We start from the raw sequence: 10128 nt of genomic DNA on the forward strand, positions 1-10128 counted from the left end.
GGTCTACATGTATTGACTGGAACTGAGTATCCAAGTTTAATACACTTTACAAAATGATCTCTTTTCTTTCACCTCCCCTACACACCCCCTTTTAAAATTAAACCACAACATAGTGAGGTATGGGGGGGGTGCTGGAAAGCCTCAACAAGAACAAAATTGCAAGCTCCCACGCACTGAGCTTCCTCCAAACCAGGAAAAGAGAAGGGGGGGGGGAGACTCCAAAACAAAATAGTTACTACTTCCAAATCAACACACCAGGTAAAGTTCCTTCCTTCTTTCTTTCTCTTCTTTTTCTTAATCTGGCTTCCAAGGACAAGGTATCCTGAGAGCAGTACAGATTGTATCTATACAATCTGAAATGTCAAAATGTCGATGTGTTTTTATGTACATAACTCCAATGGAAAAGATTCCCTTGACCTGTGGTCATGCTCTCACAGAATGAACGTAAAGGGGGGGAGGGGAAAGGCAGACCAACTGCAAGTTATCATATATACATTAAAAACAGACCCTTCAGCACTATAAGCTAGATCACGGAATTTGAAATCCTCTCAACAACCACGCTAGATGAGAACCACAGAATATTTTTAAAAATCACACCTACTTAAGGAAAAACTCATTGCAAACAACTGCCCCCTATTTACAATGCTGTGATTAGCTTGCTTGAATGGTCTTCTGCCTAACTGTCAGAAATGTACAAAACAGTATTTTTTTCTGATCATAAAATAGATACTGATCTCAAGATTTCGAATACTTTTCACAATACCTTCCCTAAGCAGGCACTTAAGTGTGACAAATATAAGGGCCTTTTTTTTTTCCTGGAAAATCCATTTTTAATTAAAAGGAGGATTAGGTGAATGGGGGTGGTTTACTATATCAGTATGGCACTTCCTAAACCATAGATAAACCATTAACTTCAGCTTCCCCCCAACACACACCCAAATTAAACAGGCAAATACACTAGTCCACCTTTGAACAAACTGACTGAGGGGAGAAAATAAATAGAGCCCCCAGGCCGGGCTCAGGGAGAGCTCACAGGGGCTCTTCTTGATGGAAAGACAGTGGGGACAGCCAAACAGGTTTCAGATATCAAATAATATTTTAATTTCTGAATACTTTCAATTTTCCTTGGAATATAACACACAAAGACTCGACCAAACAGTTCAGTTATTATAACTTTTACAGTATACAGAAATGTTGCACTTAAAAAAAAACCTTCAGTTTTTTTAAAACACAAACTGTAAACTCTAAGATACTGAATCAATCACGTTACCTATAAGTGCCAACAGTGTTATTTTGTCATGCTGATTTCAATGGGTATTTTTTTAAAAAGGGAAAATATCAACAATTATAATACAAAGGGTTTGCAAATATACAAACAGATATAGGATTTTCATAACAATTCAAGAACTAAGCGGGACCCAATTCAAATTACAAAAGTTCACTTTTTATTCAAAACCTCAGCATGTGTCTTGGACACATTCCTTGGCTGCCAATAAATTCCACAGTTCATTCTCTTTCTTAAAATATTTTTAAAAAGCTAGGTTTGTCATGGTGTTTTTTTGGGGGGGCAGGGAGGCCAGGGTAGGGGAAGTTAAGTGTTGTATGTGGTTCCTCCAGTTCTCAAATTAGAGTGCTCAACTTCACCTAAAATTTTTGGTCACCACTTGTAAGTGCGTTTCCATCATCTTTGAGTTGCCTTTTAAAGTTTTATGTCTTCCTATGATATTTTCATGGACTCAGTTTTAATTCTTGCAGAACATATATTTTAAGGATACACAGTTTTTAAGAAGCCAAGATTATATCAAAACTTATTATAGAACCACAGAATAAACTGGTTTGGAACCAGATAAGTACAAAAAAGAACAGCTAGAGGTACATAGACACAGGACAATTAATAATTTGGAAAAAAAAAAAAAAGACTTACTTTCTCCATTCTGCTAATTTTCTCCCAATCTCCTTAAATGCACTTTTAGCAATATTTTTCAAAAATTTACCAAAAAAAGAAAAAGACTAATTTCCTTTTTATACAAAAATGATAAGTAGCAAGTTGTTCTGACCGACACAGGAGTTTTTTTTTTAATGCATTCTGTAAAAGTTCACTTGACAGTCTTTTTTTTTTTTTTTGAAATTCACAGTCCATTAAATTCTTCCCCTCTCTTCTTTTAGCAAACTTGTAACATCCTTTTATATCCTTTCTTAACAGAAGGAATTTAAGCAAACAAACCAGTCTTTTGCCTTTTCTTTCTCTCTGTTTCACTCCCCCGTCTTATATTGATTTATTTATTTATTGAATTGCCATATACGGCCAGTTAAAACTGCTGCCGGACAGTAACATATCCCGGATGAGGGTTTCGATGGGGGTTTTACCTACCAAACGGACGAAAAACAATTGCTCTATGACTGAGGAGGAGACCGTGCGGAGGGAAGGGAGGCGAAGCAAAAGCTTTCCGAATCGCGTTGGTTGGTTCGGGTACTGACTCCTAACGTATTCTTCCAAAGCACACTGGGACTTTTCCTGCAAGCTTTCCACATGGGCTACATCAGAGAGACCACAGGCATCTGGAAGAAAGTTTAAAAAAAAAAAAAAAGAAGAAGAATTCAGTCATCAGATTAAGAGGTTTGAAATGGGTCACATGAGGTGTGTGTACAGTGCTCTGTCAAACTGCCCCAACCAGAGTTGGAGCAAATGCCTGTGTCCTGAAAACTTGGAGGGGGGGCGGGGAGAGCATGAGATGGTCCTGGGGTACTTGCTTTAAAAGAAAACACAGCTCAGTGCGCTGCAGGCTTTCACCGTCCAAGTCCTCAGGCTTGGTCACTGGGAGGCCCACGCAAAGTGCATTGGGTGAATCTGGCTGAAGTCAGTAAACAGACAGACAAACAGATGAAACCAAAACTGCCAGTGCTCCTCCTCCTCTGTAAATAATAGTTTGGCTTATAATCATATAGTGGGGATGGGCAACAACCTGGCCCAGCCCCGAGCAATGGCGACCAGGACCCAGCATCAGATTCTCCCCAAAGAGGGCCACTCATTTTTCTCCAGTCTTTGAAACTGATTTAAGTGGCCCTTTAAAACTGATCTTGTCAGTTTAGCCTATTGAAGGGCAGCCATGCAAACTGTGATCTCTCTGTTCATTTGAGCTGTTTCTTTTTCCCCCTTTTCTTCTCTCTCTCTTTTTCTCCTACTCCCCTTTATATATATTTTTTTAAACCCAAGTCCCTCCAAGAAGAACCTCCCTCCCCGTTATCTTCAGGAAAACACTCTTCTTTTTCGGAAATGTGAAAATACAATAAGTGCCTTTGAAATGAGAGGCTTCTCACTGAAGGCGGTGCAGGTTGTGACCTGACCTTTTGGGGCTCCCCAGACAAGACTGGGGCTAAGACATGCATATTGTGAATCCTTAAAACAGAGATTCGAAAACAGCTGCCACCACCTCCACCCCGAGAGCCAGAACACGCATGCAGCCTCCTCATGTGTGTATCTAGGACTCTGCATGTCCACAGAATGCATAGGTGTCTGTGGTCAGGAATTTAAAGATCTGTTTGCATAGGACTCTTTCTCTCTGCATTGGTACTGTGTGTGTCTCCCTCTGAATCAGATAACAGGAACCTTTATCTCTTTGTGAGGCGATTTGCATTCTCCACACAGGCCTCTACATTTTGCAAATAGTAATAAATTAAACTCTTACGACAGTATCAGGCATTTCTTTCCTTGAAAGACCAAGGGTAAGGCTAAGAGCTAACAATGATATCAAGAAATTAACAACCACCCTCATCATCTGGGAAGGTGGGCTGGGTGTTGGGTTGTGGGACAGGGTGAAGGTGGCTGTGGGGTAGGGGAATATCCTGCTTGTACATTTGCATCAGGCAAACGTTCTAGTTATGATAGGTCCCCTGAGAAAATAATCCAGATCCAAGCCTCTGCATACAGCTCTTCCTTGCCCAGACACTGCCCTTTCATTGATTACCTAAGGACTTTGGAAGGCAGAATTTGGGGTGGCCGTGGGAGGATTTTATGTGAACAGCAGCAATGTATAAAAGACAGTGGGTTAAGGACTCAGAACTTACAATAGATTCAGCTAATGACCGGGGGGCCCCAGGTTTCCTTCAAACAATAAGGAAAGGATTGTGGATCTTTTTGTCTGCCACACGAATTACACAGCTCTCCTAGTGTCCTGATTACAAGCTGGAAATACTGCAGTGGGTGCGTAGGTTCCCAGCCCTACCAACATCCAAATGTTGGTTATTCCGAATTGGGACCCCTTTCCCCTCTCAGCTGTGACAAAGGGATCAGCTGACAACTTAGAACAAGGATGTGGAGGGGGTGATTTCCACCCACCTGTGCTCTGCTGAAGTCAGCCTGAAGGGCAGCCAAAAGGCTCAGGTGTGGCCCAAAATGGAAAGCCAGACACCTTCAAAAATCATTTGGCCTCAAGAGTTAATTAATATTAGATCTATTACTCACACAGGTTAAACTACATGCAAACCAATTAGATTTTATAATGTAGTCAATGACGATTTTACATCTCAGGCAATGTTCATAACCAGTCCAAGTTGGCATACGCTTTAGGTTGTCCAAAAATTGTTTTAAGTGTCTGCCTGGGCAGAGGAAGTAAGAGGCCAGAGTTTTCAACCCCCTGCAGACATTCTGAAGTCTTCTGGGGGCCCCTCTCTTCCTCTGCCCCTTCCTGACAGCTCTTTCCTCTCTCCTGGCAGTCTGCGTTGTTTTTATAAGAATATGCTTTTGAAAATTGCTGCCCTCAGGTTGAATTTGCCTGAAGCTCCAACTCCTACTGAGTTAGCAGGCAAACTTTTCCCCTGCAGGGGCAAACTTTCCCCTGCAGGGATGATGCCAGGACTGCTCCAGTGCCCAGGGGCATCTCCTAGAGGCTCAGCCAGGGTGCCAGAGAGAGCCTGGAGGTAGAGGAGATTTCACAGGCTCAGCTGGCCCAGATGGCCTGGGCTAAGGAAGGGAGCAGGAGCATGTGTCCCAGTCTGGCAGGAGGGGAACAGGCCCCAGAGGCTTCCCCATGGCCCATTTGGAGAGTCTGTGTCTGAAGCATCGTTCCTGCAGCCCACCCTTCCTCTCCTCGTTCCTGCAGCCCACCCTTCCTCTCCTCTCCCCAGGACAGGCCTAGTGGGTCCCAGTAGCTACACAAAGTTCCCACTCCAAGGTGCACTCAACAGTTTGGCCTTTCAAGGAGAAAGTGGAGCTTGCTCTGAGCACCCCCAAGTTCCCTGGGCTCTAACTCTGGGCTAGGTGCTCTCGGGTATGAGCTTGGGTGGGGCTCCTTCCTACCTGAGGTGAACAGGACTATGGCCTTGAGGCAGCTGTATTCGGCGGAGTCGACGTGCAGCGCTTTGAGCTTCTCCACTTGCTCTTGGAAGATCCGTATGTGGTCCATAAAGGCGACCACCCGGTCGGCGGACATGGGCGAGGCATGTAGGCCGGCGGCGGCCAGGAGCGGGGCGACGTGGAGGGGCATGGAGCACTGGGCTGCGTTCAGCACGAACAGCTCGCTCCAGGTGAGGCGAAGCAGGGCCACCTGGTCGGTGATCTGCAGGTCAGGGAAGAAGGGGATGTTCCGGGCCCACTCGACGGCGCTGAAGAGCATCCGCGCGGCCAGTTCGCAAATGTTCTCGATGCCCATGATGTTGTTAGGCTGCATGCACTGGCTGCCGAAGCGCGACGTGGGGTAGGGCTCGGCGCGCAGCAGCAGAGAAATATATCCCGACAGATACGAGTGGCAGTTGAGGGGGTCCCCGTTGGTCAGCGCAAACTGCCCGTGGGTCGGCTGGGTGGGCGGCATCCTGCCCCTCTGCACCGCTGCGGGGAGGAAAGGAGACATTCCACAGTTAATGACCAGCCTTGTTCCCAGCTCCCCCGGCAGGGTCTGCCCTAGCCCGACCTCCACCTGACCCAGACCCCGCGCCGCGCAAGAACAGGCAGGCCTGCCCCTGTCACAAGCGCGCCAGGGCCACAGACCTGGGAGTCACCGGGAGCCCGGCAGCACTCCTCTCAAACCACCACCCAGGCAAGCCAGAGCGGCACACTTGCCTCCGAGGCCCGCTCGGGGCTGGGCCGCCGAAGACCCGGAATTGGCCACTTTGCCTCGGGGTCCCGGCACTGTGGGCGGGATGTAGCATTCTGGGGGCATCTTTCTTCTTTACTGTTAAACAGCTGATATTTCTTATTGATTGGAGGAGAGGGAGCGGGAGGGGCGAGTCTGGGGGGAGGGTGAGACGCTTTTGCAAAAGACACAAGGGTTCACCCCAGACAGCCTGTGGCCACCCCGAACCACTCTCCCCCAAGCCCCACAGCCCCAGCCCGGCGGGGAACCCTCGATGAGAGACTAGCGGAGAGCCGAGGTCTGGCGGCAGCCTAATCGGCGTGCTCGGAGAAAGAGAGACGGAGGGAGAGGGCGGAGAGAGAGGCCGGCCGAGGCGAGAGGAAGCTGGGGAGAGGCGGGGAGCAGGCGGCCGGCGCCGGCGCAGCCCGGGTAGGGCCCGTGAGGGCCGGGGAGAGCCGGCGAGGCTCGGGCTGGGGCTGTTATCTGACGCCGGACCGGGAGAGTCGCTCTCGCAGAAACACAAAGAAACCCCGGCGTTCGCTCGCCCCAACCCGGAGCCCGCGCCCGGCGCCGAGCGCGCCATTGGCCGAGCACGGCTCGCGGCGCTCGGCGAATTTTATATCACAAAGACCCAACTCGCGCAGAGCGAAAGGAGCCGCCGAGGGCCCCTCGCCCACCCTTTCCCTACTCCCTATCGCGCTCTCCTCCTTTCAAAAGTGAAAGGAAAAAAGAAAACAGAGTTTTGTGTTTTTTTTTTTTAAAGCAGAATGTTAATCCACGGAGGGTCACAGGAGCGCTGCCCGGGCGGCAGCGTTAATACGGCGAAGTGCATAAAATTGCCATTTGTAATTTGAACCTCCTGTACAAAAGTACAATCTCAGGTTGGTTTTTTTTTTTTTTTGAGAGGGTGGGGGTTGGGTAGAGGGGTGGGGAGAAGGGACATATGTTGAACATGCAGGAAAAACAAGGAGAGAAAAACTGAGAGGAAAGAGAGAGAAATAAACCAGGCTTTAAAACAACAACAAACACCACCCCATCCCTTGCAGAAAGGCGAACTCGGATGAACTTGCAATCAATGCAAAGAAAATGAAAACAGCCCGAAGAGAGAGTAGAGGAGGAAATCAGTCGGCCAAAAGCATGCGGCTTTGGGGGTCTGGGTTCCAGTCCAGAACTTGCTTCTAGTATAAAACCCCTTTCAGCTGCAATACGAAGAGAAGAGCTTGGGGCTTCTGTGTCCTTACCCAGAGCAGGCTAGCCAAATGCACCCAGGGCCCCGGGACCCCAGGCGGGGGGGAAGAAAGGAGAGGCCGATACCTTCCCGTCTCATGCCCACTTTGAGGCACTTTTTGAGGCGGCAGTACTGGCACTGGTTGCGGTGGTGCTGGTCGATGGGACAGTTCCGGTTGGCGCGGCACGTGTAGCTCAGGTTCCTCCGCACACTGCGCTTGAAGAAGCTCTTGCAGCCCTCGCACGTGAACTGGCCGTAGTGCTTGCCGCTCGACTTGTCCCCACACACCACGCACTCGATGTGCTGCTGCTGCTGCTGCTTGTCGCCGCCCGGGCCGCCAGGGCCGCCCTGGCCGCCGGCCGCCGTCTGGGCCGGCGTGCTGGCCGGGCCCCCTTGGCCGGGCGTCTGTGGCGTGTGCGGGGCGCCGGGCGGCGGGCCGGGCACGGGCGGCGCCTGCGAGGCCTGGCTGCCCTGCGAGCCGGGCACCTCGTCCTGGGGGTCGCGCCACGTGCTGACTACCATTGCCATATCTATGGGGGCCGCGTCCGGACTTCCTGCTCCCCTGGCTTCGGGCGGCGGCGGCTCCCGGGTCTCGGGCTCCGGCGCGCCGCCTTTTGTGTGTGCGAGGGTGCGAGAGGGCGCAGGAGAGCGCCCCGGGTGTCTCGGGGGCTGGTTGGTTGAGGTTGGTTAGTTTTTCCTTTTTTTGTTTCTGCTTTTGCAAAGTTTTGTCGATTGCTTGTCTGGCCCGGTGTGTTTGTTTTGTTTGTTTCCCTCGGCTCAGCTTTGTTGGTTTCGGGGGGCTTTCCGCCGGGAGGGGAGGGGATGGGGCCAGGGGAGAGCGAGTGGCAGCAGAACGTGGAGAGAGAGGGAGGGGAGGGAGAGCTGCAAGTCGATTGTCTGGCTTCAAGACAGAAGTAGGAGGCAAAAAAAAAAAAAAAAAAAATCTCTCCAAAGATCTCGCTCGCTCTCACTCTCTCCCTCCCTCTCTCGTTCACTCTCTCGCTCTCAGAGCTGGTGTGCCGAGGAGTTGGAGGAGGAGGAGGAAGAGGAGGAGGAAGAGGAGGAGGAGGAGGAGAGGCGACTGTCCGGGGGCCAAGTCCAGGGCAGCCCACAGTCAGCCATTCAGGAAAGCCATCGAAATCAGGAGGACTAGGAGAGCGGAGGCGCCGGTCGCGGGCGCGCCAAGAGAGCCGGGCAGGCCGGGGCGGAGGCCGGCGGCCCGTGGAGTGGCCGGAGCGCTGCCCGGGTCCGGGGGAATCAGCATGAAAGTGGTCCGCGTCGGGCGCTGCGCGGCGTCGTCCTGGCGCTGGGCCGCCGCCTGCCCTGGGCGCCCGGCGCGCGCCTCGCTCGCTCCGGCCGCCGCCGCCCGCTTTCGCCGGATGGAGGCCGCTCGCCGCTCCCTGCGGGCCGCTCGTGCCGCCGCCGCCGCCGGAGCCGCCGCCGCCGCCGGAGCCGCCGGGTCGGGCCCGGAGCCGCCGCGTCTAGCGCCGCCGCCGCCGCTGAAGCTGCTGCTGCCGCTGTTGCCGCCGCCGGAGCCGCTGCTGCTGCTGCCGCCGCCGCCTCACACACATAGGGAAAGAGTCAACTCGCCGGCGGCGGGGGAGAAATGATAAAAGAGAGAGAGGAGGGCAGATCACCACCTAGAAGCACATCCTTCGTGCGCAGAGGGGGGAGAAAAAGACGGAGAGAAAGAATGAAAGAGGGGAAAAAAGGCAGCACGGCACCCGGAGAAGGGAGGCAACTCGGGGAGAGGAGGAGGAGGAGAAGAAAACACACACGCGCGCACGCACACACACACCGCGGAGAGAAAAGAACAGAGAATCAAAGTGATCAAATATGCTAAAAAGGGGGGCGCGGGAGGGAATGCGATTTATAGGCGCCGGGGCTGGCAGAAGTGGCTTCTCCGCGATCAGCTCACTGAGCTCTCTATATAGTGAACTTTGACACGACTGCTGCAACTTAGCGCACGTTGCCATGGCGACGGCGCGCCTTATAAGGCAGCAGCCGGGGTTGGCCTGGCCAGGCGCGCGCGCGCCGCCCCCTCGCCGTCATTGGCCGGAGCGCGGCGGCCCCGCCATGGCGGCCGCGGGCTCAGCCCGGTCCTAGAGCGAGCGGCGTCGCGGCCGCGGCACGGGGCGCGCGGGGGGCGAAGGCGGGCGGGGAGGGGGCGGCCGCGCCGCCGCCACCGCCGCCAAGCGGGGGATGGGCTCGTGCCGGCCCCGGCCGCGCGGCCCCCGCGCTCTCCGCACCCCGCGCTCGAGGTTTCCGCCCCAGCGGGGAGAGGAGCGCGGCGCGCACACACAACGCCTCTTAAAGGCTCCGCGAGAGGCTTTGGATGGAATCGAGGACTTCGCCTCTCGCAACTTGGCGATGCCACGGAATCCGCCGCGCGCGCACCACCCGGGACTCCCGGCGCATCTTTGTACCCACAATGCCAGAGAGAGAGAAAAGTTGCCCGATTTCTTTGCAGAAGGGTAGTGGGTGGGGGTGGGAAGGTGCCGCGAACGGAGCTTGCAGGCATTTTACCAACGAAAGATTTGGTCAAATCCGGGTGATGGTAGACCCTTCTCTTAATCAACTCTGATCACTTGCTTGGTTTGGTGGCTCGTTTTTTTCTTTTTTTAGAGGAAAAAGCCGTTCAGTATCTGTCTTTTACTTGTAGAGTTAACATTTCATAGGTATGTGGCCTGACATTTTAATTGCTCAAATAAAACATCTCGGATGCTGAGAATCAGAACTAGACTTCATCTCATTGTCATGACACAATTAAAACCAGGTTTCCTCAACTTTATCCTCTCTCGTCAGTTTTTGCTGACTTGCAAGCCAACGTCC

The 10128-nt window shown here is 52.3% G+C and overlaps 1 protein-coding gene across 1 annotated transcript; it reads right to left on the reverse strand.

Annotated features, from left to right (window-relative positions):
- Positions 1 to 416: 416 nt before the first annotated feature.
- Positions 417 to 8473, reverse strand: NR2F2 (nuclear receptor subfamily 2 group F member 2). Its single transcript, XM_058540484.1, has 3 exons — positions 7383 to 8473; positions 5297 to 5824; positions 417 to 2559 (listed from the first exon to the last, which is right to left on the reverse strand). Exons 1-3 carry the CDS (start codon positions 7822 to 7824, stop codon positions 2285 to 2287), a joined length of 1245 nt encoding a protein of 414 aa, XP_058396467.1. The 5' UTR covers positions 7825 to 8473; the 3' UTR covers positions 417 to 2284.
- Positions 8474 to 10128: the final 1655 nt, after the last annotated feature.

This window comes from Diceros bicornis, chromosome 5 (genome assembly GCF_020826845.1).
Source record: "Diceros bicornis minor isolate mBicDic1 chromosome 5, mDicBic1.mat.cur, whole genome shotgun sequence".
In the NCBI taxonomy this organism is placed as follows: domain Eukaryota; kingdom Metazoa; phylum Chordata; class Mammalia; order Perissodactyla; family Rhinocerotidae; genus Diceros; species Diceros bicornis.

Excerpts from the sequence above, each read along its gene's own strand:
- NR2F2 (XM_058540484.1), bottom strand. The coding sequence starts at position 7,824 with ATGGCAATGGTAGTCAGCACGTGGCGCGACCCCCAGGACGAGGTGCCC. Across the intron at positions 5,825-7,382 it reads AGTGGGCATGAGACGGGAAG|CGGTGCAGAGGGGCAGGATG; the intron begins GTATCGGCCTCT and ends TCCTCCCCGCAG. Across the intron at positions 2,560-5,296 it reads CATAGTCCTGTTCACCTCAG|ATGCCTGTGGTCTCTCTGAT; the intron begins GTAGGAAGGAGC and ends ACTTTCTTCCAG.